A 27674-nucleotide genomic window follows, 5' to 3' on the forward strand; every position below is an offset into this window, starting at 1 on the left:
TGGTATCTGGAGTCTTTGAAAGTTCAAAGTGCTGTGTCCCTGCGTTCGTGGTGTCTATTTATACTCAGTCCATGTGTTTTGTACACTGTAATATGAATAATAATCATCTTTACCGTAGGCGTTCCGGCGACAAAAGAAAGCGGCCAAACACGTTCGCCATAAGGCCACAGCGAGCGGTGAACCATCAGCAACACGCCGTCGGTGGACTCACGAGCTGCCTTGGATGGTGGTAGTTCTTGGCACAGTGCTCTTGCTGCTCGCACTCACCGTGTACAGCCTGACACCGACTCGATCCGCACGATATGTTGTCTTGACGGGGGACGACTGGCGTCGAAACCCATTGCCAGTGTTGGCCGGGCAGCACAATGAACACGGTGCCGCCGGCGCCCGTCTTCCGTGAAGTGCAGCGTTGCTTTAGTTCACAAAGAACTACAAACTTACCATCTCCAGAGCACTTGGAGATGCCTTCGCTTTAGGCGCCATCTCTATTTGTATCGTTATTAATCTTCAGCCCGGCAAGAAAACCAAAGCCACCGATCATAAATAAATGTCATTGCGAGATTTCTTGTAATCCTAATTCATGAAAACGCTTGTGTTATAGCACATTCATTTGCAGGACTGTGTTTCAAACAACGCTTTAGGGAACAATGTTACACCAAATGCGGCAAGGTGAGAATGACATCAATCGAAAGCTGAGATTCCAAACTGCATGCGATCTACTGTCCATTAAGATAGCTGTCTTAGTTTTATCGCAGTGAGCATTTTGTTTCGAATAACCGGCCAAAATTTTCGTCGTTTCCACAGACACAAATTGTACGATCTTTACGTGCTCTGGGAACAAAATTTAAGGTTACCACGACGTGAACGCTGCAGTCGCCTCGTGCGTTTCGGTCCATAGAAGCGCTTTGTGGTCTGCGTTTTTCACCATGCGCCCAGTACGCTTAATCATTCGCAAAAAACCGGCTCTTTCCATTGAAAACGCGCTAGCTTCTAGCCGCGGCCGCAAGGGGCACTGGTTGGTATGTGTCCAGAAAGGTGCATATGCTTCGTTCGGCTTTTCGTTGGGTTTACTTTTCGTTGATCTCAATGGGCTTAAGCACTCCTTTCGGAAACTTAAGCTCAGTGAGGTACAGTTCATTGGTTGGGGAGTTCAAACATACCTAGGCTGGGTTACATGATCTTGTCAACCAATAACGTTTCATACATGAAAATAATAAGCGTATACAAGCAGAAAGAGTTCTACTAATTCTTATGCCACGTGTCCACTGTGCGTACAGTTTTCATCCGTGTCCGTTCTTCAGTGGATTCTATGCATTATTCAGATGACCTACGTCAGTTCGATTGCGCCAGTGGTGTTGTCAGTCAACTGCGTCAGCCTCTGCTCCCCCTTGACGATGAGCTTTCTCTGGGCGCCTCTCGTGGCCAGCGAGTGCAGCAGCCTGTCCCAGAAGTTCGGTTCGCCCCAACGCAGGTAGTTCGCTGACCGCACGTACAGCCGCAGGTCTTCATCGAGCTCACTGGGATGCAGTTCGTCCAGCAGCACAATGACTAGCCGGTTTATGTTGTCCTGCAATGCGCGCTGGTGCGCCAACCGAAACTCCAAGCGGCACCACTCACTCGCCAGGAAGTTCCTGCAGTGCAATAATAAACTTAACATTCAATCATTCTAAACATGCATAAATCAGTTACAGACAGAGGTACGTATGCACAGGGTGTTCAAAAGTTCCCAGGCCGCGCTGCGATAGAATTACGTGGAATAGCTGCCTGGGAACGTTTCACCACACATGTATAACGGTTCTCTCATGCAGAGGCAGCTTCACCACTGGCAAGACCAATAACGCAAAATCTACCTTTACATGCCAGACGGCTTTCTGATGCTCTATGACACAGAGTAATCTACTGCAACCAATACAGTTCCATGAAGATAATAGCCAACGACATGTGTTATTGCATGCTCACAAGCATTCAAGGAAGCGCACGACTACCATGGCTGAGCATCAAGCTGCTGCTTTGTCCGTTGGCGAGAGAATAGAGTTTGAGAGCCGCTTGCAGACGCCGTGATTTAGATTAATTTATTTTAAAACGGTAAATGATTTTTCGCCTGCGAGCTGCTTCTTAGCTGACCTGGCGTTAAGTTGTGGAATATCGAGACGCGGTGTATGCGCATAACAGGGAGGACACTAACGGAGGCACAGAAAAACACAACCAGAACAGGTGGGCACATGCAGGCCCTTGTTTGAACAGACCAAAGTCTTGTTTTGCACGAAAAAAAAGAGCGAAAGAGGGAAATTGTTGAGACCTACAGCATGGCAATGGGAGAATTCGGCGCATGCGCAAGAATTCCTACTTTGTCGCTAAGAAGAGGAGAAATTGAATTCTTAAGAGCAACGCTCCGACCCTTGCAAAAACGAGCGAACTGACGAGCGCTGCGCAACATTGCTCCCCGCACCATGTTTGATATCAGCTTTCACTATCTAGTTTGATTGATCACATTTTTGTGTTCTCATTTTGACCCCTTCCCTCGTTCTCTTTCCTTCTATCGAGGGGCAGGCCCAGGTGGCGCCTCACGAAATATTTACAGTTGATAGTTTGCGCCCTTTTGTTCTGATTGTGTTTGTCTGTGCCTCCGTTAGTGTCCCCCCAATTATGCCCACGCAGCGCAGTATTCCGCAACCTATGTTAAACATGTACCAACTAGCCAAAAGTAGTGCTTTATTGAATCTGGTGTAAAGTATCCCAGTGAGCCAGAGATTTCATATCAATGCCCAATCATCATATTTATTGCTTAGTCGTCCGCTATATTGTGGCTGTAGTTCATGCATGTTTCCTCACCCCGAACACCAGCATCTCCATTTAGTTTGGGTGTCAGGGTGCATGGCCTTAGTAATAAATGAGCCAGTGGACACACAGGCGACATTATCGATTAAATGCCAATAACATAGTATTGCCTGAATTACAGCATCATAATCAGCACTCAGCTCAGCATAGTACTCTATATTGGCCGCGAGGCCCACCACTGGAAACGCCGGCGCCGCCGTTGGCGTGACGTGCTTGGCAGGAACACGTGGTCTCAGCGGCCGCGTCGGCTGCTTGTGGAGCGCTGCCGCGTGCTTTGAAAACGAGTTTCAAGTCCCACATGCGCTGCGGTCTGTTCAAATACGGAAGTTTCCTCGCATTTTCTACTCAATCGAAACCTATGTAATAGAGTGGCTGCCTCCGAAGGCGACGAACATGGGCCTATACCGCTCGGTACCGCAGTGCCGGGTTTACGCAACGGATCCCAGTGTCAGCCTGCACCGGTAACCGCGGGACAAGAAACTGCGTGAAGCATGGGTTGTAAAGCTAAGAACCGGCAAGTAACCATCGGCTACGAGTCTCGAGTCTCATGTGCAACAAGCACTTCCGCGACGAAGACTTTCGTTGCTCCGTCTGGCCTGCGATGTTCGTAGCAGACAGCGCGCACTGAGACTATGGCTCGCGCGCGCTTCCCGCCGGCAAATGATGCTTATCTGCCACAAGATGAAAAAGGCGCTACCTTTTACCACGTGCGATACACTCTCAGAACCCTCCCGGGCGACCTCTTGATCGTCGGCCCCGTGCTCAGCGTCCACAAAATCGGCCGCAGATGCGGAAGTCATTGTTTAGATACGTTGAATTAAAAAAACTCACAGGGTCCCTTATGCATTCGCCAAAGATGACTAGAAGGCGAAAGCCATCTTCTTGTCAGTCAATGTATTGATTCTCCCGCGCCCCCCTCCAAAAGCGTTCTGCACCTAACGCGGTTTCGCACGGCCTCCGTGACCGATCACGGAGGCAATTCAAAGCGACCATGTTATTTGAATACGTCATCATGTGACATCACGTCATGTCACGTCATGGTGATGTCATAATGAAGTTACAAATTTAGGAGATCTGTGAAGTCATGGTGACGTCATAAGGTGACGTCATGGCGTGATTATTTTTTGAGTCACTCGTCTTGACGCCGCCGCCGGTGAATCTTCCCGTTTGAAGAAGCACCTAAGGCTTTCGCCTTCATAAGTTAAGCGACGTTTGCTGGTCGACGTATATAGCGAGAGAGTCAAATGCTGCGGCTGTGTGCTGCATTTATGTCGGCAATAACATTTTTTCAGTCAAGCGTGCGTTCCCCTGACGCAAACACTATGTACGTTGCCCACATTTATTTGTGCCACTCTCAAACTCACGTTGGGCCTCTTCAAACCCATGTATTTTCTTGGAGCCTCATTTATTTACGTGAGAAAGATGCCACCCTGTTGGCGTTAGACATGACACTTCTGCCAAAATTGCTGGGGTACTCGCCAAATAATTGCTATCCTGTTTTGCAGCTGCTGGTTGCTGCAATAACTTCTATTTTATTCACCGCTATTTCAAGTTCACGTGGGTCCTAGTTCATAGCCGACGTTTGCAGAACAAGTCCGGCGAACGTTACTGTATTTTCGTTCTTTTCTTTGGCAATGCATGCTACTACATGCTCGGACTCGTAGACTGCTTCTCCTTCCACCAGCAATCTCGAAGTGGTGAAGCTTTGGTCTATGAATTTGTTGATGACAGAGAGCGGCAAGTTCACTGGAATGCAAAGGGAACGATAATTAAGGAGCATTAAAAAAAGGCGTCGCATTTGCTCACGTTTTGTGTGAGCACAACACGAAACGAATGCACTGAATAAAAAAGCAGAAGCAGCAGCATTTGCCCGCTGAGAAGACCGATCAGTACGTAGTGCGAGACGACTTGTCAAATGACATTGAAACGTACAAGAATTTAGACAGAAAAAAAAACAACACTGAATCGTCGGGACGCAAAGTTGCCATGCGCACTGAAGCCGTAGTTGTAACAAAATTGTTTTTGAACGGCTCTGATAGCGTCCGCGCAACAGTAGTTGTTTGTGTACTCACAAAGTCTCATATTTTGCGGTCTACAGTTCACAGCGCGGCGCCAAAACGCGCTCGTAGCAAATGCGCAACCATCAGTACGAACATACATGCAGAGGCACCGTCAGACGTCGCGAACCCGTGCGATCGCTGGCTTGAGTTTTCTTTCTGTTATAATCCGCTTGTTTATACAGGCTGTCTACTCTAGCGAGATATTCCACATAGTTTGCACTCAGCGAGTGACTACCTTTCACGCAAGAGGCCGGTTCAGGGGTCTCCAACGCGGTGACCGCGTGAAGCGGGTGCTCGGTTTTCTGCAAAGAGACAGCGACTGTGGACTATCTTGTGCTTCCAGGTCGTCGAAAATGATTATTTTGACAGTAAAGAACACATTTCATTTCAAAGGAACTTACAGAAGTGCGCTAGAGGGCTTCCGCGAGGTATTTTTGTAGAGCGCCCACAGCAAACCCTATGGCGAGCGCGCCGGCGGTATCGTACCTAGCACGCAATCTAGGCGCGTCCGATAGAGGGCGACTCCGTAACTCCTCGCCGCCAATACTCGGCTACAACCTAAGCGAAAATAGCAATTCCACCCACAGAACCGCGGCGTGCCGGTTGATTGCCGCTACAACCATAACTACTTTTTCTCGGCTTATGTAAATGCTACGCTTATTAAGAGTTAAAGGTTCACCGTTACTACCTTAGCTATTACTTTTGGCTGAACAGCGCTGTCTCAATCCCTGACGAAATTTACCAGGAAGTTCAAGTTTCCTGACCCGAAACCAGCGTAGAAAACGTGGGTCTGTATCCGAAAGTGAGCTATCTGAATCACTTGGGAACTGCTTGGACGCAGCATTTATGCAACTTTTTTCGGATGGAGCGTGTTACCGACGCGTCAACGCCTCGCCGTTTGCACGTGGCAGCAAGCGATAGATGCGCGAACTGTGGGCAGTCCGAGACCACTAAGCATGCGTAATTCGAATGCATTGCTGCTAAAGGTGTACGGCACCTTGTTCGGCGCACCTTTGGAGTTAGAGCTACATCGCTGTCGCAAAGGAACAACGGCATGTTTGTGCAATTGATACTCTTGGTGACAATGTACGTGATCTGGAGACGTCGCTGCCAGGCAGAAACTCGTTGACAACCACAGCGTGCTGCGTTCCCAGCCATGCACTGTATTTATCAAATTGTTTTCGTATACCTAGGTGACGAATTGGAAAGTGAGTGGTGTTGATGCCTTCTTGAGGCGCTGGCACACTCGGTTTTCCGCATTACGTGGGGCGAAACTGGAATTTCCAACAGCGCCATTCTGAGTTCAGAAAAAAGAAGTTACCGGAATCCCCTTGCTACGCTCCCCCTCCCCCTTCCTTTTTCCCTTTTTTTCTTTTTTCGTCCCTTCTCCTTGAGAAGACGATGCTTTTAGTTAACATGATTGTTGTTCTATAGTTGCTTGGTAGCGTAAAGTGTATTACTGCAGTCTGCATGAGATTACGTCTAGCGTTTGTATATGTTACACTGACGCAATTTCTATGTATTTAGTTTTAAAAGCGTCTCTAGCGCTTGCGTGTACCGGTTCAATAAACTTTCCTTTGTAGAGCGACAGTAATGGCTGTAGCCGGAGCTGCCATTTTAGAGCGCATCTCTTAGGTGGCCGTTCCTGCGTTGAACGGCGGCGCCGTTGGCTGGGTAGGCGCAATCGATAGAGTGAACGAGGACGAAAGAGAGCAAACGCGGAGTCTGTCGATATCACGAGCCACTGTCATCTAACCTCCCTTTTTAGGGGCGAAGCTCCTTAAGGCGGCACCCGTTCGTCCCTCGTCGTGCTCGTAGTAGTGAGTAACAAGTCTTACCCTTTGACCTCCAAGGTGGTGCCGGTGGGAGATTTCTCCTGTGCGTTGTTGAACAATAAAAAATTCGCAGCGTGCGCGTTAACTGAAATCCGAATTCTTCTGTCTCTGTAGAAGTGTAAGTGGTAGCTAAAAGCCGACTTCTTCTGTCTCTCATTCCCATTAGCAGCCATTGTTTACCTCCAAGGTAGTGCCTGGTGAGATTTCTCCTGTGCGTGATTAAACAATAAAAATTTTGTTCAAAACGCCGTTGATTGATGAAATAAACCAACGAAAGACGCCAGATGTTTTGTAAAAACAAAACGAAAGAACGCCAGATGTTTCTAAAGCAAAACGAAAAAGACGCCAGCTGCTTAACGAAAGACGCAAGGTGTTTTCTAAACAATGTAACCAAGTTTATCCTCCTTGGTCGTAATGTACGGGCAGAATTCACGGAAGATTCACGGTTTACCGGCCTCCGCAGCTTCGCCCACTCATTCATTCACTCCGTGGATATGCTTGATTTTTTCCTCCGTCACGCGCGCCTTGGTCGGAGCGTGCGCATGCAGGGCTGCCACGTGCACTGCGGCTGGCTTCGCTTGTCGTAACCAAGTTTATCCTCCTTGGTCGTAACGGTGCTGGCGGCGTTTCGCTGGGTTCGCGACGGCTGCAATGCACGGAGTGGTGCGCGTAGCACTCGAGCGCTGGCAGTTTCTGTGGCAATCTGTAACGAATGTTACATTGCTACAACTGCGGATAGCCAAAACTTCAAACACAGTTGGCGTTGCCCCAACACGAAGCTGCGCTCATAAATCACATTAGGCAGTATCACAGTCGTCGGTGAATTTTCGATGCGAAGCATCTTATGGCGGAGTTCAATCCGGTGGTGGTGGTGGTGGTGTGCAGCGTGACCACCCTTACTGCGCATGCGCGAACCCTCTCCACGCACCTCCGCTCCACTCCCCCTCTCCAATCAACCTCTGAAACGCGGGCTCGACATGCCGAAACGCTGCTTCGCATCTCCTCATGGTCCCCTTTAGCGGGAGACGGTGTAATTTCCTTTCTCTCCGATTGTAACTTAGTATAGCAAACGATCACGGCGATAATGTATACATTAGCAGCGTACTCAATCTTCAGTCCGAAACAACTCCGATTTTCAGCAGATCGGGTGTTGTTTTGTACAGCAGATGTCCTTCCACTAGAAAATTTGAAGCTTTATTAAGTAAACTACTCTACCCAATTGCACGACTTAGCTTTTCTTTGTGCAAAACTAATTCAGTTTCTCTCCTTCAAGTTTATCATTGTAATAAATACTAGTAAATAAAAAAAAAACACACTTCCTGAAAGCCCCCTTCGGCACCCTAATGTTACCGCGATACTGTCAAGAAGGGCAAGCACGTTGAATTGCGTCACTGGTATCACCATTATAGAAAAAACAAACACTCCTATACCTCCGTTAGTAAAGATTATTTCATTTGTTATCTGTTCTTTCCAATGTCATTAATTCGATGGCCGATCCCACCATCTTCATTCGAGCCGACACCAGGAACACCGACCGATCGTCCATATGCATAGTTGGTGGTCAGCAACTACCTTAGCCACTAACTGCTAGCTAGTTGGTAGGTAAGTGAGCTTTCATCGTAGCAGTGACTTGGGCGTCCAGGCGTCGAAAATTCAAACCACAAACACCGATGCCTGCACTATGTGTTTCGTTTGCGCGTTCCTTGCTGGACGCCGTACTTTCCTCCACGATGTGAACTTTCAATTCCTTGCCTCGGTTAGATAAGCATGACGGAACAGCTACTTACTCTGTCAGGACTAGAAGCGTCCGCCGCGAGCAGGCAACAGCGTCCCGAATGATGTCTTGAAGAAGATAGCCACCCTTGAAGTTTCTCTCGTAAGTGCAGTACGAGAAGTTCATTGTGTCCAGTGCCGGAATGATTTCACCGTGTATCCAGTCGATGTCTTTGCTGCTGAACGAGACGAACACGTCGAAGAGCTTCTCGGTGTCGTCCTCCAGGACACAGCACGCCAAACCAGAAATACCGTGGCCACGCAGCCATGTCCTTAATACGTGCTTGTAGCGCAGATAAGCCGCTGATAGCGCCAATAGAAACACCAAAATACCTGTTGGGCAACCAAGTAAAACAGAAAGCAAGAACGTGTATGACAATCACTTTAAAAAACATGGAAGCTATCTCCAAACATAAGGCCGACAAAATTTCGCAACTGCATTGTTGTATCAGTACTCCTGTCTTTTGCTTCACTTAGTCACGTACTTACAACGCTCAAGCAAAATAACAGCGCTGCACAAATGTCATGCTTCCCTGCCCTCGTAATCCACAATAACACATTCGCCGATGTCTAGCCTCTTGCCTGTCATGACTGGAATTCCGAACGTTCCTAAAGAAGCCCTTTCAAATGCGGAATTATTCGGACCCCACGTACAAGCATTACTACATAGCTACACGATTCATCGTTCGAATTTTTTTCACACGGAAGTAGTCAGAGTGCCGGCGCACAATAATAATGCAACGTAGTCGAAAACACCTCGTGATCACAGCCTCTCTTTTGCCGACAGAGCATGAGCACTTGCGGCTCAAGGTGGTCGACGTCTCCTTCAAAGTTATGTGTTGACCTGAGGTTCTTTGGCGATAACCTGGGACATTGTGTAATTGCACAGTACACCTACACTCCAACTAGAAAGCGAGTTCTACCCTTGTTCTCACTAATCTACCAACACCTTGAGTGTTATGATTACGCACGTCCACCACGTTAGCCCCGTGAATGGCGCTGTGCGGCGTGACACATTTGTACATCCAATACAATGTCGTGCCTGGACACGCGAAAGAGCGCTGTGCCTCCACATGGATTACATTATTACAGCTATTCCGAAAGGAAGCACAACAGAAGCCAACATCACATGACCGTCCTTCACTGAACGAATATACTGCCAAGACCTTCCAGGTTTATTATACCCATGCAAGCTCAACAAGTGATCAATTATTCTCTAGCCGCTCCCAGAGGAACAATAATACGTACCGAAAGCCAACAGGAGGTACACCACTCCTCGTGGTATCGCTGCCGGGCAGAGATCATTCTGCCCCAGCGTAACGAATTGTTTTCGTGACACAAGTAGGTTCGCACATTTTCGACACATGACGTCCCTCGCATCCCGAACCTATCAAAGGTAAGTGAGAGACAAGAGCCACGTCAGAAAAGCAATGCATAAATCAGCGAGCAAGAATATTTTTCTCCAAAGACCATAGGCCACATAGTGCACACTACTTTCACGTATTTAAATGCGAAAGCATTAATGAGCCCATGTCGCAAAAATGCATTGTCAGCGTCCGCGGATTTCATCATTATCATCAGCCTGACCGTGACCACTGCACGTCAAAAGCCCCTTCCATGTTGCGCCAATGAACCCGGTCCTGTGCGTGCGGCGGCCGCGTTATACCCGCAAGCGCCTTAATCTGAATTGCCATTAAACTTTCATTCTCCCCCTTGCACGTTTGAGTTCTCTTGGAATCCAGTCGGTTACTCTTAATGACCAGCGGTTATCTTGCCTGAGCGCTGCATGCGCTGTCCATGCCTATTTCATCTTGATTTCGACTAAGCTGTTCTTAATACCCCTTTGTTCCCCGACCCACTCTGCACTCTTCTTATCCCTTTAGGATATTCTTATCATTTCCCTTTTCATTGTTTCCAGTGTTGTCCTTAATTTAAATGAAACTCTCTTTGTGAGTCTCCAGGCTTCTGCTCCGTAGGTCAGTGCCGGTAAGATGCAGCTGTTATATGCCTTCCTCTTGAGGGACAGCGGTAAACTACCACGCATGATGCGAAAATGTCTGCCGAATGTGGTCCACCCCATTCATATTGTTCTGGTGACTTCAATCTCATGGTGCGGCTCCGCGGTCACTACCTGCCCTAAGTGGACGCATTCCTTCACCACTTCCAGTGTCTCGCTACCTATCGCACAGCCCTGATCTCTTCCGACACTGTCACACGTTGCTTCAGCATTCTGCACCCTATTTTTTCAGACCTACCTTTATGCTTTCCTTCTCCAATTCACTAGGCATGAGCTGCAATTCGTCCCCTGAGTTAGTCATCAATACAATATTATCAGCGAATCTAGTTAATGGAGAGGAATTACTAGAGGATACGAGTTTATGGAAAGTACCTTAGTAACCTGCGATTCAGGGGCGTTGTCCGTGCGCAAGAATGTCAATTGATTCAAGAAATACACACTACGGTCAAGCAATTTTTCGTGACAAGCGATTTTTCATGCACTCTGAGAAAATTCTTAATTTTTATGCTCAACCTCACTGCATTCACAAAGTCAACCCACTCACCACGTTCTGGTGTGCATGTATCCACTGCCTGAAGCTGTAGTCAGCGCAGTCGCAGGTGTATTGGTTGCCTGACAGCCAGATGGACGTAAGGCTGAGCTGTGTGACCAGTGAAAACGGCAGTCGCTTCAGCTTATTGCCGCGTAAATCGAGAGACTTTACGGTGTCCGGAATAGAGGCTACGTTGATACTTTGCAGGGCATTGTCTTTCAGTGACAGCACTTGCAGATGCGGTGCCGCTCTTTTGATAGTGTCATCCAGGTGACGCAGTTGATTTCCACTGAGGTCCAATCGCGTCGTACCTTCCGGGAATACTCTGGGGATCTTGCCAACAGTCGCTGACGAACAGTTCGCACGAATTTTTCGTCCTCCGAGTAATCCTTCGTGGCATTCACACTGACATCCAGGCTCGCACTCACCTTCCCACCTCAAGAAATCTTCGTCTGCCAATTGGCCAAGATATTTCCCTTTAAGCCACAATGGCTCCGCACATGTTGCGAATCCTGTCGCCTGAATCTCGCTGTCATCTTCCATAAGCCAAGCCATTCTGCAGTCGCAGACCAATGGATTGTCTAACGAAAAAGATACAAGAAGCGAACAAGAAGTGAGGCGTTGACTATTCAGGCGCTTCAGTACTGCGGTAAATCATTTTAAGTGAGCACGTGTCATTTGCTCTTAAGCAAATTACACGTGCTAATATACCTATCAGCATAAACTTGAAAACCAAGTACTGTTCAATCTTATGTAACAGTTAAATGAAAACTAGGCAAGGTGGCAAACTGGCGGGACGTTTTTTACTGACGAGATGGGCCTAAATATTGTTGAGCCCACTTCGTGTATTGCAGAAAGTTGTATGACTTTTCGTTTTCTAATTCTTAAACCACAACTCTCCAAAGTATGTTTTCACCTCAGAACCCTTCGTTGATAGCACGAGCGGTTACTTGTCCGTTGCCAACCAGTCCCAATTTTATAGACAACTAATTTAGTTAGTAAGTTCACACCCGTAACTTACTCTTTCAGTACTTCAGTGTCATTGATTGTTCCATTGTTTGTTCAATATTAGAACAGAAAATGGGGCTCAGAATACTAGTTTTCGCTGACAATAAGTTATGTCGGCCCTTTCAGGCGCCATCAAGATCTACGAATTCGCGGCGAGTTCGTAGCGAATATCTAGACAGTGCCGCCGCTGGTACTTTCTTTTAGCACGAAAGTCTGTAAGAAAAATTTCACCAAAGACTTCCGTCAGAAAAGCCACCTCAGTAAACAGGCAAACACGTCCATCGCAAAGAAGATTGGTCAGACAAATTTGCAGCTCGGGCATTCAATAAAAATACGTGCAGACAGAAACTTCATTTAAAATAATCTTCATGAACAATCTAACTTGTTCGAAACAAATAAAAAAAATTCAGGTAGCTTCGCAATTGTTGGGCCAAGTCTGAAGGAAGTGCCTATCTCGGCGGCCTGCTTTGTTTCGCTTGAGTTTTCCCTTTCTTTCTTCCTCTCTTTTTCTATCTTCTCTTTGTTTTTTATGTCTTTATTTTCTCTTTTTTTCTATTTATTTATTTATTTCTCTGTGCATTCATTTCTTTCTCTTTCCGGCACTTCCTATATTTCTTTCTCTTTCTTCCCATTCTTTCTCTCCTTGTCGCTTGCTTTCTCTTTCTTTCCATCTTTTTCTTTCTATCTCTATTGATTTCAATCTCTTTTTTCATTATCTCTCTTTCTCTTTCTGCCTTTCTTTCCCTCTATTTCTCTCTTCCTCATTCTTTCTATGCTTCACCCTCTCTCCTCCTCCTTACCCTCTCAACCATCATCCTCACCCTCACTTACCTTTCCAACCCCCTTGCTATACCATACAATAAAATGCTATGCTATGCCATGCTAGCGTGCCTGGATAGCCGTGTGGTTAAGATGCTCTCCTTCAGATCACGGGTACGCAGGTTAGAATACTCTTCGCCAAGAATCATTCTCTTTCTTTTTTTCTTGCTCTCTCTATTTGTCTGCTTTAGGATTTGTATTCCCAACCAACCAGAAAATTCTGAGTCCGCACGTCTCTCTCAGACATAAGACGGTGCTCGCTATTACGAAATGAATGTATAAAAAAAATGAATTTTTCATGCATTTTTTAGCTCATCATGCTCCTAAGACGAGTGCCTTAACTACTGGGCTCCGCACCTACGTTTGCGGAATGCGAATACGTCTTAATTATATGAATGCGTTGTACTATACCTGCAAAACAGACCTAAAAGAACACTTTCAGTGAAGGCTTCCTTGAATATCGTGGTAGTGCAATAAAACAGCTCTCTAGGACAAGATGCAAAGCCGACATGGAGTCGGCTTTACATCTGCAACACAAACGAAGTGCGGTTCTAATATTGCTCATCGTTTGCGTAATATTGGCATTGTCTCACTACTTCTATACCTGTGAGTGCCCAGTACACTGTGGGTGCCAAGTACAGCAAGTGGAAGGCGCTTCCTTCCACTTGCTTCAATTAATTTTTGATTAGCACAATTTACACAAGAGAATGGTTAGAGATGCTGGTGTCAACGTGGCCGGAGCACCACACGGACTGTAAATGAAGTGCTACGTGTATACTCAAACATAAATGTTAACTGACCACGCGAGTGTGCGCCAAACTGCCGGTCCGCGCAACCTAGTGGTGCGCCATCTACCGTCGACCGCAGCTCTGAGCTGGAAACGAGTCTTCTTATTCACTTGTATGGCAGTTTTCTACGACGCGACGCTACTGTTCTGTGCAGACTGTGGTTGGCCGTAGCGTTTACCCGTGCGTATGCGTTCTCCATAGGAATGGCTGACGCCGCCGCCTGCGTACACTCCGAAGATGAAGACACGATTCTACATGTTCGGCGCAACTGCTCGGAGTATAGCACACAAAGAAAATCGCTTTGTATTGCACTCAACAAGTTATATTATCAGCCTCGGTCAAAAGAAAGAATATTACGCCATCGTCCAGACTTAACGTCGTAAAGGAAGGCCGCATATGCGCTACTGGGCTTCCCGCGATCGACTAGCCTGTCTGAACGACTCTGAGTGGAACGCGGTGGTGTGTATGTGGTCGCGTTTTTGCTCTTACTAATATCTTTTTTTCTTTCTCTCTATCTCTTTCAATTCCCTCTTCCCCCACCCCAGTGCAGAGTAATATACCGGATGCTCGCATCTGGTTACCCTCCCTGCCTTCTTCTTCTTTCTCTCTCTCTCTCTCTCTCTCTCTCTCTGTTCTACTGCCGCACAGAGCACTCTTTGTTCGTTGTTTCAGGCAAAGCGTTTATCTGCGGCATGAGCGTCTCACTTCTACATTGACAACAGAATCAAGGCTACCGCGATGTGATTCGAAGGCTGTGCATTGCTTAGATATCACTTCGCGAGAAAGGTGAGAAAGGTGGCGACTGATAACAGTTCTACTGATCGACTGCTCTCGAGATAGAAGCACGTTCACACTTCTGCCGAAAAGCGCGCCGCGTTATTATGCTAAAGGTGGTATATATTCGTGCCTATTGGGCAAATACACAGGCCATCGATCAAGGAATGGATGTTTCTTGGGCGTAGCACTGCTGTCGATCGGAAATGTCACTGCTGTAGCGGAAATGTCACGAAGAGGCATTTGGCCACGCGCTCGCGTGGTCCGTAAACTTTTGTGGCTGACTGTACAGTACATCAACAGGACAGCTACTTCGACAGCGCTGATAATCTCTTAATGCAATAATACACACAACATCTACAATAAAATTGAATGAAGTACAGACGTAACTGCGAATGGTGACAGCGGCACAGTTGGACATTTCCACCGCGAAGTCACTCCTTCGAAGCACTCCCACTTGGTTTCCTGCAAGGTTCAAGGACCGCAGGCGGGTGGCACCGATGAAAGCCCGTTTCACGTCGGTGATGTTGTTCTCTTCCAGGCGAATGGCCGTCAGTGCCACATTGCTGCCGAACTCTCCAGCTTCTAATCTGAATATTGTGTTATACGATGCACCAAAATATTGCAGTTTAGGCAGTGTACTCACAGAACCATTCAAAGAAATTATGTGGTTTCTGTCAAGACGCAAACCCTTTAGCGTCAGCAGGCCCTTGAAGGCGTTCCTTCCTACCCAGCCGATGTGGTTTGAAGTTAAATCGATATGTATTAGTCGAACGTTGTCCTGAAAAGTCTCATCAGGGATGCTAGAAATCGCATTGTTCTTCAAGTAGAGTTCACGGAGCTCAGTCAGGCCTCTAAAGGAAACGCTGATGTTCACAATGCTGTTAAAAGACAGGTTTATGACCTGAATCCATCGTGTCGTATTGAATAACCTTGAAACTGTGGTTAACTTGTTCATCGACAGGTCTATGGATTCCAAAACGGAATGATATGCAAAATATGAATCATTTAAGTTGGTAATGCTGTTATTTCCGAGGTCAATGGTGGTCAACTCTTCGAGTTGCTGGAACGCTCCAGGCGTTATGTTTTTCAGCACGTTGTCTCTGAAGATGAGCCGTCGAATCTGACCTTTCCTGGATGGAAACTTAGTAATCGTACTTAAGCAGTTCTGCTCCAGCGTGAGTTCCTTCAAATATTTCAGATACGGCAACGCGAATCTGGCTAAGCTGTCCAGATCGCAAATCTTGTTCTTGCTGAGATCAAGTACCTGAAAAAAAAGGAAGGTGGCTTCGTTAGAACAAAATTCGCTTAGGTATAACTCTGGAAAACCTCGTTACCATGAGCGCAACGCACGTTTTGAATGATTTTGCGAAGACTATGCACACAGGCCATGGCTGCAACAGATTTGATCTGAGCACGCTTCCGCGCTTAGTTAGCATCTCCGTAACGTGCGATCCTGGCCTCCCTTCCAGTTTTACAGAGGAAGCTGTGATGAGATCACAACAACGGCGGTGTTTGGCGCCGTAGTTATTCGCCGCTGACGCCGCCGCCGGAGTCCGTAACCACTATCGCTCGAAATAAGAAAAAAAACGAAATCAGAAAAAATTTCCAGGATGGAACGAGGTTCGAACCTGGGCCCTCTGTGTGGGAGCCCACTGTTCTACCTCAGAGCCATGCGGGTGCTTGAAACTGCTTTGCAAAAAGGCCCTCTACAGGCTTCACGTCGGGAAGGAACCACATTAACATGTGTAATGTACCGTGGTAGAAGATTAAAATAACAACGAAGTGTCACACAACGCGAATTCTGTAACCAGGCGTCACACAATGCGAATTGCGCAACGAGTGGATTGTTGAACGCTTCCGACCCATTACAAAGGGCTCTGTGTTTGTTTATTCGAAAGAAAGGAAAAGGGCTGTGCCATAGTTCTTCATTGTCATAACCCACAGCATCAACAGAGTGCACATAACGTCTTATAGGTGTTTAGCAGGTACCGCGGTTCTCCGCAGAATGACGAAAAATTGCATAGTGGCTGCTTCCCTACATCACAAAAATTACGATTCATAGCGTAGTGGGTTCCTCGCAAGTGCACTTCTATTGGCTGCCAAGGAAGCCCATAAAGCTCCCATGATCTATTTCCTCAAGGTCTCAATAAAGTTAATTCCCTCTCTCTCAATCTTTCTTATGTTAACGTACGTTATAAAGCGTGGCGGTAGAGTTCAATAACGACCGGGCGTCACGCAATGGCAATTACGTAACTAGTGGGTCCTTTAAAGCTTCCAACCCATTACAAAAGGCCCAGTCATAATTCTTCATCGTCATCAGCCGTCGAATCAAGAAAGTGCTCATAAGGCCTTGCAGATGGTACCTCGCTTCTCCGCAGAATGACGAGTAATGTCTTGGTGGGTGCTTCCCAACTTCACAAAAATTATGATTTGTGGCGTAGTGGGTACGTTGCTAGTGTACTTGTATTAGTAGCCACAAAAGAGTTTTTACGTCCGCCGCGGTGGTATAGCGGTTACGGTGCTCGGCTGCTGACCCGAAGGTCGCGGGTTCGATCCCGGCCGCGGCGGTCGCATTTCGATGGAGGCGAAATGGTAGAGGCCCGTGTACCTAGATTTAGGTGCACGTTAAAGAACACCAGATGGTCAAAATTTCCGGAGCCCTCCACTACGGCGTCTCTCATAATCATGTCGTGGTTTTGGGACGTAAAACCCCAGATATTATTATTATTACAAAAGAGTTTATAACGGGCTCTAGAAATGCCGCTCTTCGAGCTTTCGCTGTGACTGTGCTGCGCTTTCCGCGCAGGTCTGGCGTTTTTTCAGCAGGCAACTTTGCCGTTGCTTCAGATTTCCTAGCCGCCCACCAAGCTCTACCTACTACATGATTGGATTCAGCCGGTCGCTGCCACTTTGCACAAGTGATGCCAAGCCTGAAGGAAGTGCAGAGCTGGGTATTTTTTATTTATCTCTATCTTTGCTCTTCCTATATATGTTATTCCATATCGTCATCGTGCTTACTTATTTCTATTGCTTTATATATATATATATATATATATATATATATATATATAGTGTAAGGAAGACAGAGCGGCGCTCGGGCACGGGCGCGAGCTTGGCTAGCGCGAAGCAGACAACGACGAAGCAGACAATAAGAACAGCCGGCCTAGCGTACGGGCGTTGTCTCTTGTTTCTCCTTTACAATGGCGCAGTCGTCGGAAACGAAGCCTTAAGGCAGAAGCCGCCTGTGCTCGTCCGTCTTCGCCACTCAAGGAACGCCGTCCACGCTTCCCCGGACATGGCAACCGCATACCTGCCGCCGCAGGAAGGACAGTTCGGGGACGTTGTCCAAGCCTCTCCGGCACCCACTAAGCTGCCGGCGCTACAAGCATCGCCCGGGGAAGGCATCCAGGCCTTCTCGGGGACTCGACGGTACTATACCGGCTCTTCCATTCATAGCGTCGACCACGCATGATTCAGATTCACGACATCACCGCGCTGATTGCTGCGACGATCACAAATTCCGCGGCCGCCGCCACTGGTTCTCCGGGCGGTTCACCCGACGATGCAGCGGAGATCATCCGCATGGCTGCGAGCCTGTCGCAGTGACTTGCCGCCATGGCATAGTTCTCGACCACCACCCTGAGTGCCGAGGCCCCCGTAATCTCTGCGGACACCACCCCTGGCTCTTCTGACCACCCGCTGACCACCTCACGGACGTCATGCGGGCGACATCCCTGCTAGCTAAGGAGCTAGACAATTTTGCCACGAGAACCTCGGGGTCCTCGCAAGGCACATTATTATTAATTGCTCCATGGGAACTACCGGTGTTCCGGTGTTTCCAAGATGACGTCTATGTGTGGGTGGCTACCAAAATTGCGCTCGGCTTTCGCCATGCCTCGCCGGAAATTCACAAATGGCTGGTGGCCATCGACCACCTTCGCGATGCCGCCAATACATGGCATGCCTACGAAGGCGTCAGGCAGCGGTCCTGGTCTGAATGATGTGTGAAGTTGACAAGTCTCTTTCGCCCTCTTTCACGTGCCTGCGACCCCGTGCCTGCCGAGGGAGTCTCTACCGCGCATGACATTTGCGAACCACACCGCTTGGGCGGTGCAGCTCGGGCGTCCACCAACCTGCTCTCCGTCGGAGCTCGTGTGTGACACCGCCTTGGTGGTCCATCGAGCCCCGCCACAGAGAGATTTCCTGGCTGCCCGACAACAGACGTTGGATTCACTCCACTGCTGATCTCCGTATCTGCGCCGGCATCCGACGCCACAACACCACTAAGAAAAGCCGAGACCGCTGTTCATCCAGCTCAGGTATAGGAGCGGACCCCAGATTTGCCTTCTCTTGGACACGCGCAGAGGCCAGCTCCTGTCGTGCTTGGCACGCCTCCAGTGAAGGCAACAAAAGAACCTGTGGCTTCCATCGCCGTGCTCGCCGACAAACTGGAACCCCTTCCGCAGCTTCGAGAGCCATCTCTAGAGCTCACGAAGGCACATGATCACGTTCCGCTGAGCGAGACGGTTCTAATGGGCAAGCGCAAAGAAGTTGCCGAGTCGCTAATACCACTGCCCATTGACATGCACTATGAGCCCTCTGTTATTAACGTGGAGAATGTGGCTGCAGAAAGGGTTTTCTCGGCTTCCCCTAAGCCACGCATAATATATTTTTCTTAGAAAGCTCCTGATGTTCCTCCCTTTTTTTGACCATGATTCGGATGTGACCGAATTCCTGAAAGAAGTGGAAAAGAAGCACCGAGAAGCCATGCAGACATCGACGCCTCCTCGGATGCTGTTCCGGCACTCTCCTCCGAGTATGCCGCCTTCGCCGGTACCTCCACGACACATCCAAAGCCGACCACCACAATATATATATATATATATATATATATATATATATATATATATATATATATATATATATATATATATATATATATATATATATATATATATATATATATATTAAATCGAACAAATGAAGGAGTACACTTACAAAAATTGCATATTTTTACTCATTTAGGTTTCGACCATGACACAGCCTTCATCAGCGTAATGTCTGACGTCAGAATAATTCGTTATTCTGACGAAGGCCGTGCTGCCGCCGGAACGTAAATGAGTAGAAATGTGCAATTGTAAGTGTGCTCCTTCATTTCCGCGAACACACGTGCACCGGACCTTCAGAACTGTTTTGAGCTATATATATATATATATATATATATATATATATATATATATATATATATATATATATATATATATATATATATATATATATATATATATATATATATATATATATATATATATATATAGAGGGTCATTCCATGCCAACTGTCCCAGTCTGGGCGCTCGACAAAATCGATTTCTCTGAAAAAATCTGAGAAAATTAGACGCATATAGACATTACTGCTACAGTATTTTCTAGAGGTGTGCGAATATCAAATTTTTCGAATACGAATCGAATTCGAATATCCACCTTCGAATATCGAATATCAAAGGAAAAATGCCTCCACAGAAACAATACTTTATTTAACATGTAGCTATTTGAAAAAAAAAAAAACATTAACAGCCTGACTGGCAACACAACATACACTGCTATCTCCAGAACACAATGTCCAGGCTAGCACAATGGACATCACAACACAAGCAAATATCACGGCACAATGAAAGTAATGACTGCATGTTATCATGAAGAAATATGAGTTGCTCCACATGATCAGGCAGCAGGCGCTCCCTTGTAATAGAGACAACCCCCCCCCCCCTGCCACTGAAAAGGCACGGTCGCTTGGAACAGAAGTGGCTGGTATAGGGAGTTACATGGGGCAAAGGTTTGCCAGACTGGGGTATCTGAAGGTGCCTACATTCCACCACCTGTCACGTGAGTCACTGTCTTTCTTCAGAAGTGGTCCCGCATTGTGAACGAGTGGTAGTGCGGCATGTTACGGCCGCATAATATTGAAAATGCACGGTTGCATGATCGCCAACCGCGCTGCACGTCGGAGATGCACCAGCAATAAATCATACGTATTGGGGCGCTCGTCGCAGGCAGATAGCGTGCCTCCGTGTACTTACGATGTGTATCGCTCCTCTCGGCAACGTTTTCAGCTATACGAACGCAGCAGAAATGTGGAAGACGAGTTATTTTATGCATGATAATCGACTCGCATATTCGAATTTTTCGGATATTCGAAACTTTTCGAATACACGATTTTCGAATCGAATACGAATATTTCGAATGTAATATTCGACGAATATTCGAAACTTTCGAATATTCGCACACCCCTAGTATTTTCCCAAAATATTTTGAGCGGCAAAAATTTTTCGGGCACGTGAGCGCCATTTGAACTTCTCGATATGGTGGAAAACCAAGTACGAAAGAAAAATTCGCTATAAATGGACCGTTTCACGCATTCATTCGAAACTTGCTTTTTTGTGTTTTTAGATCATCGCGCTTTTATTATAGGACAGTTGCTTAGAGTAGCTTTATATTTTTCCCTCCTTGGCGCGCAGGTAAAATTGAGTAAGTTGCTGCGTTTTCGGGAATTTTTTTACAGACGAAGATTGTAGACCAAATACATCAATTATTTTTATAGAACTCTCCATAAAACGTACTATCTGTTAAAATTTTTGTTTTGCCTGTGTGCTGCGAACAGGTTCTAAAATAAAATCCTGAACTTGAAAAAAACGCTACATTGGCCTATGTTCAGACGTCTGTAGCACCCTAAGGTGGTCCAAGAAAAATTAAGCAGAAAAGCGCGTACGATTGAGAATCATAACACCTTCGTCCACAAAAAGTTTAATCGAAGTAGTTTTTGTTTTAGTCAAGAAAACATTTTTTGAAGTTTAGCCCCGCCATTGCATTATTTTGCTATGGGGGCAATACAAACCGACTGAATTTACTGCATAGAAAAAAGAGGTAGTGTCTTCGCAGCACATGGTTTTCAGCTCGTTTTGTTAGTACTTTATAATGTATATTACATATCAAAGAGATGATAAACAGAGGTAAAAATATACAATACCATTGTCCTTGATGCCGAAATTCCCCACTAATGAATCGCGTTACTTATTGCATGCGGCTCTGCGATCAATTGGCGTCAAAATAAATTGTCTCAAAGTTCATGTAAACCGGATAAAGGAGGCATGAGCGTGGTCATTTATAGTAAATCCAGACGCAGTTCATCAAAGCATTCCGCAACGAACGGCACATGATGTGACAACGCGCCGCGTATTCACGCATTCCGTCCGTCGTCCGCGACACTACGGACGGGATATGCCAAGCTATCTTTCAACATCCTTATTTGGATGGTTGCAGGCAGCAGGTTTTGGTTAAAGTAGAATTTGTCTGTCGGGTAACATGCATTGTTTTACAGCTGTTATGAGATCACAACAGCCTATTTTGTGGCGTAGTTGTCCGGCGCCGCAGCCGCCACCTCCGCTGTGCGTAAACAATGCAATAGGTAACGCGATTCATTATTGGGGAATTTCGGCATCAAAGCCAGTGGTATTGTTATATTTTTACCTCTGTTTATCATCTCCTTGATGTGTAATATACATTATAAAGTACTAACAAAAGGAACTGAAAACCATGTGCTACGAATACACTACCTCTTTTTTCATGCAGTAAATTCAGTCGGCTTGCATTGCCCCCATAGCAAAATAATGCAATCGTGGGACTAAACTTCAAAAAATTTTTTCTTGACTAAAACAAAAACTACTTCGATTAAACTTTTTGTGGACGAAGGTGTTATGATTCTCAATCGTATGCGCTTTTCCGCTTATTTTTTCTTGGACCACCTTAGGGTGCTACAGACGTCTGAACATAGACCAATGTAGCGTTTTTTCCAAGTTCAGGATTTTATTTTAGAATCTGTTCGCCGCACACAGGCAAAACAAAAACTTTAAGAGATAGTACGTTTTATGGAGAGTTCTATAAAAATAATTGATGTACTTGGTCTACAATCGTCTTTTGTAAAAAAATTCTCGAAAACGCAGCAATTTACTCAATTTTACCAACGCGCCAAGGAGGGAAAATTATAAAGCTACTCTAAGCAACGGTCTTATAATGAAAGCGCGATGCTCTAAAAACACAAAAAAGCAAGTTTCGAATGAACGCGTGAAAAGGTCCATTTATAGCGAATTTTTCTTTCGTACCTGGTTTTCCACCATATCGAGAAGTTCAAGTGGCGCTCACGTGCCCGAAAAATTTTTGTCCCTCCAAATATTTTGGTAAAATACTGTAGAACTAATGTCTATGAATGTGTAATTTTGTCAGATTTTTTTCAGAGAAATTTATTTTTGTCGAGCGCCCCGAGTTGGACAGTTGGCGTGGAATGACCCTATATATATATATATATATATGAGCATACGATGCTTGAATGAAAGTGTGTAAGTATGTAATTTGAAGAACAACGCAGAAAAATTGTAAGCATGCGTTCTGTCTCGAATTCTTCCCGCACTCCGTGGTTAGTGTGCGTTCTTGTTCAACTGCCACAATAATGGGAAAGCTGCTGCTTTTTTAATCCGTTTGGTTACGAGCTAATAATCGTTTATATTCAAACATTCACTCACCTCTAATCGACGTAGGGGCATGAAGACTCCTTCCACTGAAGAAATGCGGTTATCATTAAGCTTCACACTTATCAGGGATGTTGTTTTCCTGAAAACGTGTGGCAATAGCTCGTGGATACTGTTGTAGGATAACAGGAGATAGCGGAGTTTGGGTAAGCCTGACAGATATTTCTCGTCGATTGTCTCTATTCTGTTACGGCTGAGATCCAGGCGCAGCAATTCTGGGAGATCGAGCATTCCTTGCAGACGTTTGATGCGGTTCCTTCCCAATAGGAGTGAACGGAGACCCTTTGCAGCACTCAAGCCAACGGGTACACTTTGCAGTTCATTTCCATCCAGTTGTAGACTCTTCAACGCTTTGATGGAACTTAACGCATCTTTTGAGACGTCGCGTAGGCCGCATTGAACGCGCAATCTGCCAATTGTGTGGTTTGTAAACCAGAAAGCCGGAAAGTTGGTGACATTCATTTTAGTCAAGGAAACTTTCAGCAAGTAAAGTCCTTGTAGCTTTGCCATGTCCGCGTTAAATTTTTCATCAGCGGCTATTGGCTTGCAGCCGACGCTGAGGCCATCTATCCTTCGCAGGCAGGTACAGCGTTCAAGTACTGGGCAGTTGTTGTTCTTTCTTGGTTTTCTCCGAGCATCCAATAAGCACATCATGAATGCGATTATGAGCACTAAGGCTAGCTTACGCATATCGTAGGGATTTCTCGCACACCGCAGACACTTTTGCTGAACTTTTGCCGTCCTCGATAACTCGATAAATCAATAGGTCTTACCCTTAATTCTTGTCATGACGAGAGGATGGCATGGTCTTGGCACAGCTCTCACCAGCGTAACGCCCTACAGAGCACCCGTTGCCCGCGTCGACTGCATATTTCCAGGAGAATCACGTCGCGAATGGACCATCGGACTTCTGGACAAAGTCTGCCTTATTTATAAGTGCGGCCTGCGGCTTCCGAGAATGTGCACGTTTGTGTGACAATGCGTCGGCGTCTCGCTGGAGACTTCAGAGTTCCGAGCGCGACGTAATATTCGGCAGATCTCACATAGAGCTCACTGAAGCACGCCTCAACGCCTTCAAAAGCATAGTTTTAACACTGCACTTGCACATTGCATCAACATGCTTGGAGCGAAACCTTCGAGAGCGTCCAAGGGTGTTTTTTTTTCTTTGGGCGGAAGCTGCTCGCTGACGCAAATAGAAAACATGGCAACTCCTTCCGGAAGAAAGAGCCGTCAGACCTCACGTGCGTGTAGCGGAGGCTGCCCTAATCGTAAGGGCCATATCAGTAAGAAAAATACTACAGAAGGAGGGATATCCTGCGGATGTCTTCTGGTGTCGAGCAGCTATCTCGTTTCTTCCGTCACAGACGCGCCAGAGAACGCAATCCCATATTGCTGCTTACACTTGGCACGATTCTTTTACTGCAATTTCTGAACGCTTTGCACAGGAAGCGTTTTTCAAGACAGCAGCTCTGTCAATATATTTCCGATTTTCCATTTTATGCATTACGCAAATGCAGGAGAGTTCAATAAGCATAGAAACAATACTGCTAAGCTTCAGAATGCCTGAAATAACATAATACAACAGCTTGTCTGGAGCCATTTCCAGTTTGGCTTTCCAAGAGGTTATATTCTGCTGTGATCTCATAATTATAAATGATGTTGCGCTAGTACAGTACATTGTGACCGTCTGACAATTGTTCCAGGTCCTTCAATCCGGTATAAACCGGTACCCACACAGAGTACCAGGATGCGAGGCAAACGAGTGAACAGGGGCAAGCGCCAAGATTTAGAGGTCTCTGAGATCTTATTTTAACGGCCACACTGTTGTCACAGCATGTAATCGGTCTAGAGACATTGAGAATTACATTTTGTAGAACATCATTTCTGACAGCCGAGGACGAAGCGTGATTGTATTTATATAATTTAAAACGTGTAATTTTAATTAGTGTCCTTCGCGGGCACATTATATTTTGTACTTTATTGTCTTCTTTAAAGGGGCCTGGCGAATGCTCTCGCGTGCTTGCGGTTCACTTCTTCGTGAGCTAACTCCAGCAAAAGGAACATTCGCTGTCCTCCGCACGGCAAATGTCCACAGTTCAAGACTGTTGAAGTGTTCAGGCATGTTCTCGTCTCTTCCATGAAGTTGAAATATTTTAATATAGAGACTTCCTGCTTTCGACGTCAGGGATATGGCGGAGAGGCATCTTAACAGGAAACCGCTTATGTTCTAAAACCTACTTTTGCTTTATGCTGATGCATGAAGTTCAGGGGAGTAATTCCAAGTAAGTTGAAAGTGCTGAGATATATTTATAAGGCGAACGCCTTTTCTATGTTTCAAGGTCATTTTCGGGGGTAGAGAAATTCGGAGTTCAACTCCAAGCGACGGGCAGAAACCTCCAAGGGTAGGCGGTGCGGATCATGCAGTCGACGAAGAACGTGAAAGTAACTTACTTCGTGTCTCGCACAGCAGCGAGAGGGTTTCATCATGGTCATTACCGGCTCTCAAACAGTGACATGCAACTAACTCCAAGGCGGCATCTACACGAGAGTGATAAGGATACTCAACAGTCCACCCCGTCTACACCTGCATCTTGTGAGTTACTGGTCACGAAAGTATCGAGGGTAATGACGCGGCACACACCTCGGTACGCGAATGCGTCAACCAGGCCTCCCCGTACCAGCTCCGAGGCACCTCTCGCAGAATGGCACCAGCAGACGAATCAGAATCGACACCCCTAAATTATTATGCACTGCTGCAACACTATTGGCTTGAACGTGAGTTATACCCTGACCCACATCCCAATTTCACGAGAGCCGAAGGCACCTGTATCAGGCATGTGCTCTCTGCGCTGCCTGCCTTATCACGATAGCACTGCTATCACACATTTTGCCACTATAAGAGCGTGACAATAAACCCTGTGTTCATTCTTGTTCCTGCCATCATGTAGTTACCTCGATCCTTACTAGACCAGCACTGAAAACAGTACATGGTGCCAGAAGTGGTCACTTCGGGTCAAAGCTTGGTCTCGGCGATACCCCATCGAAGGAGGTGCTCAAGGCACCACCACACCTGCAGCTGACCGGCAACCTCTCCGAGCAATGGAAACGTTTCAAACAAAAGTTCGCCCTGTTTCTTGCGGCAGCGTTATACGGCTGCGCCTGTCGACAGAACTTCTGCTCCGATGCAAATGAAGCATCCCAGCGCTAAAACCAGCAGCAGCAGCAGATGAAGACCGAAACGTCCTCACTGGAGCGTGGGAGGCTGCGATCTCCAAGCCGGATCCGGTCGGCCAGCGCCAACTCATGGCCAACCCGGAGGGCGATTCAGGCCAGAGGGTTACTGGGCTAATGGAACTTATCACCTTCACTAACTCTATTAAACTTGTGTACAGTGCAGGAAAAGACGAAGGAACAATTAAGTACTGAGAAAGACGAGCGCTCGTCTTTTTTGGTTCTTCGCCCCTTCGTCTTTACCTGATCTGCACGCTAGTATAACATGGACTACCAACTAAGCCATACCGATACCTTTCTTCACTAACTAGCCGCTCATGACAAACGTTTCTTTCAAGTTCCAGTGCAAGATGTGCCGTCCACTACTGCATAACTGAATGGATTATTAAGTGTGAAGCCGGTATTTTTTTTTCCTTCAAGCTTTCCAGTGAGTGAAATACGCTGCAGAAACTTTTCGCGAGTACCAATATGACAGGGAACTTTTCTATCCTCACCCACCAATTAACTAATTTGTGATAAATCACTGCGTGCGTGGTTTAAATTGTTCCCGTTTTGTCGAAGTTCCCGCGCTGATCACTGCAAAATGTGTTGTACATAAAACCGGACCTTTCCTCGTATGTAGCGCCGCAACGTATAAAGGAAGTACGAAGAAACGAAGCTGTGCTGTTGTAAGTCAAGTCCCACAGGTTCCAAACTGATTCATTTTGTTCCGGTGTGGCGAAATTTTTCTGGCAGACGGAAAGATTTATAAACCTTTCCTTGCAAAAAAAAAAACGAACAATCATATCGAACAATCTATGTGCTTGTCCCTCTCATCACAATGAGAGGACCAAGCACATTATATTTATCTAAGTAAGAAAGCATATTTTTATATCAGCGCGCAAACTCACGCAGAAACAATGGGGGGCCTTGACTTCTATCCGGGAACTAGTCATAGGAACCTCAAAATCTATTTGAAGTATAAATGTGGTGGGCCACCTTCAAAAGTCAATATTTTTTTCGCGAGATCAATTTTGTTTTTGTTTTTTGTGGACGGCCAAACATTCACAAATATGTTGGAACAAAAATTATCCTCCCATCATCATTAGTTTGTGAGTTACTGCAAGTTTTTCATACCCCATGCTCGTCTAGCGAAACCGAAACCACATCGCGTTGCTTTCGAAAGTTAGTGTTGTTTCGTCTATATTGATGACATTCAAAATACTTAACCAATTTTTTTTTGACTGTTACGTAAGAGGATGTCATTAAATATAACTCGCTGTTTTTAATTGTTTTCACATATCTAAATACGGCCACAAGGGAGACGCACACCTTTTGCAAGCTCTGCAATCTTTGTTTACGTTTTTCTCAAAATAAGAATTTGCTCCAAATCATGTGACGCAAACTTTCATAACTTTTTTCTCGGTGTGTACTTTGA

At 46.2% G+C, this 27674-nt stretch overlaps 1 protein-coding gene across 1 annotated transcript in view; it reads right to left on the minus strand.

Annotated features, from left to right (window-relative positions):
- Positions 1-666: 666 nt before the first annotated feature.
- Positions 667-27674, minus strand: part of LOC119374227 (protein toll) — a 99093-nt gene continuing 72085 nt past the window's right edge. The window contains exon 8 of the mRNA XM_049410835.1: positions 667-1631. Coding sequence (XP_049266792.1) covers positions 1328-1631 — 304 coding nt within the window. The 3' untranslated portion in view covers positions 667-1327. The remainder of the gene's footprint in view (positions 1632-27674) is intronic.

The sequence above is a fragment of the Rhipicephalus sanguineus genome, chromosome 11, assembly GCF_013339695.2.
Source record: "Rhipicephalus sanguineus isolate Rsan-2018 chromosome 11, BIME_Rsan_1.4, whole genome shotgun sequence".
Classification (NCBI taxonomy): Eukaryota; Metazoa; Arthropoda; class Arachnida; order Ixodida; family Ixodidae; genus Rhipicephalus; species Rhipicephalus sanguineus.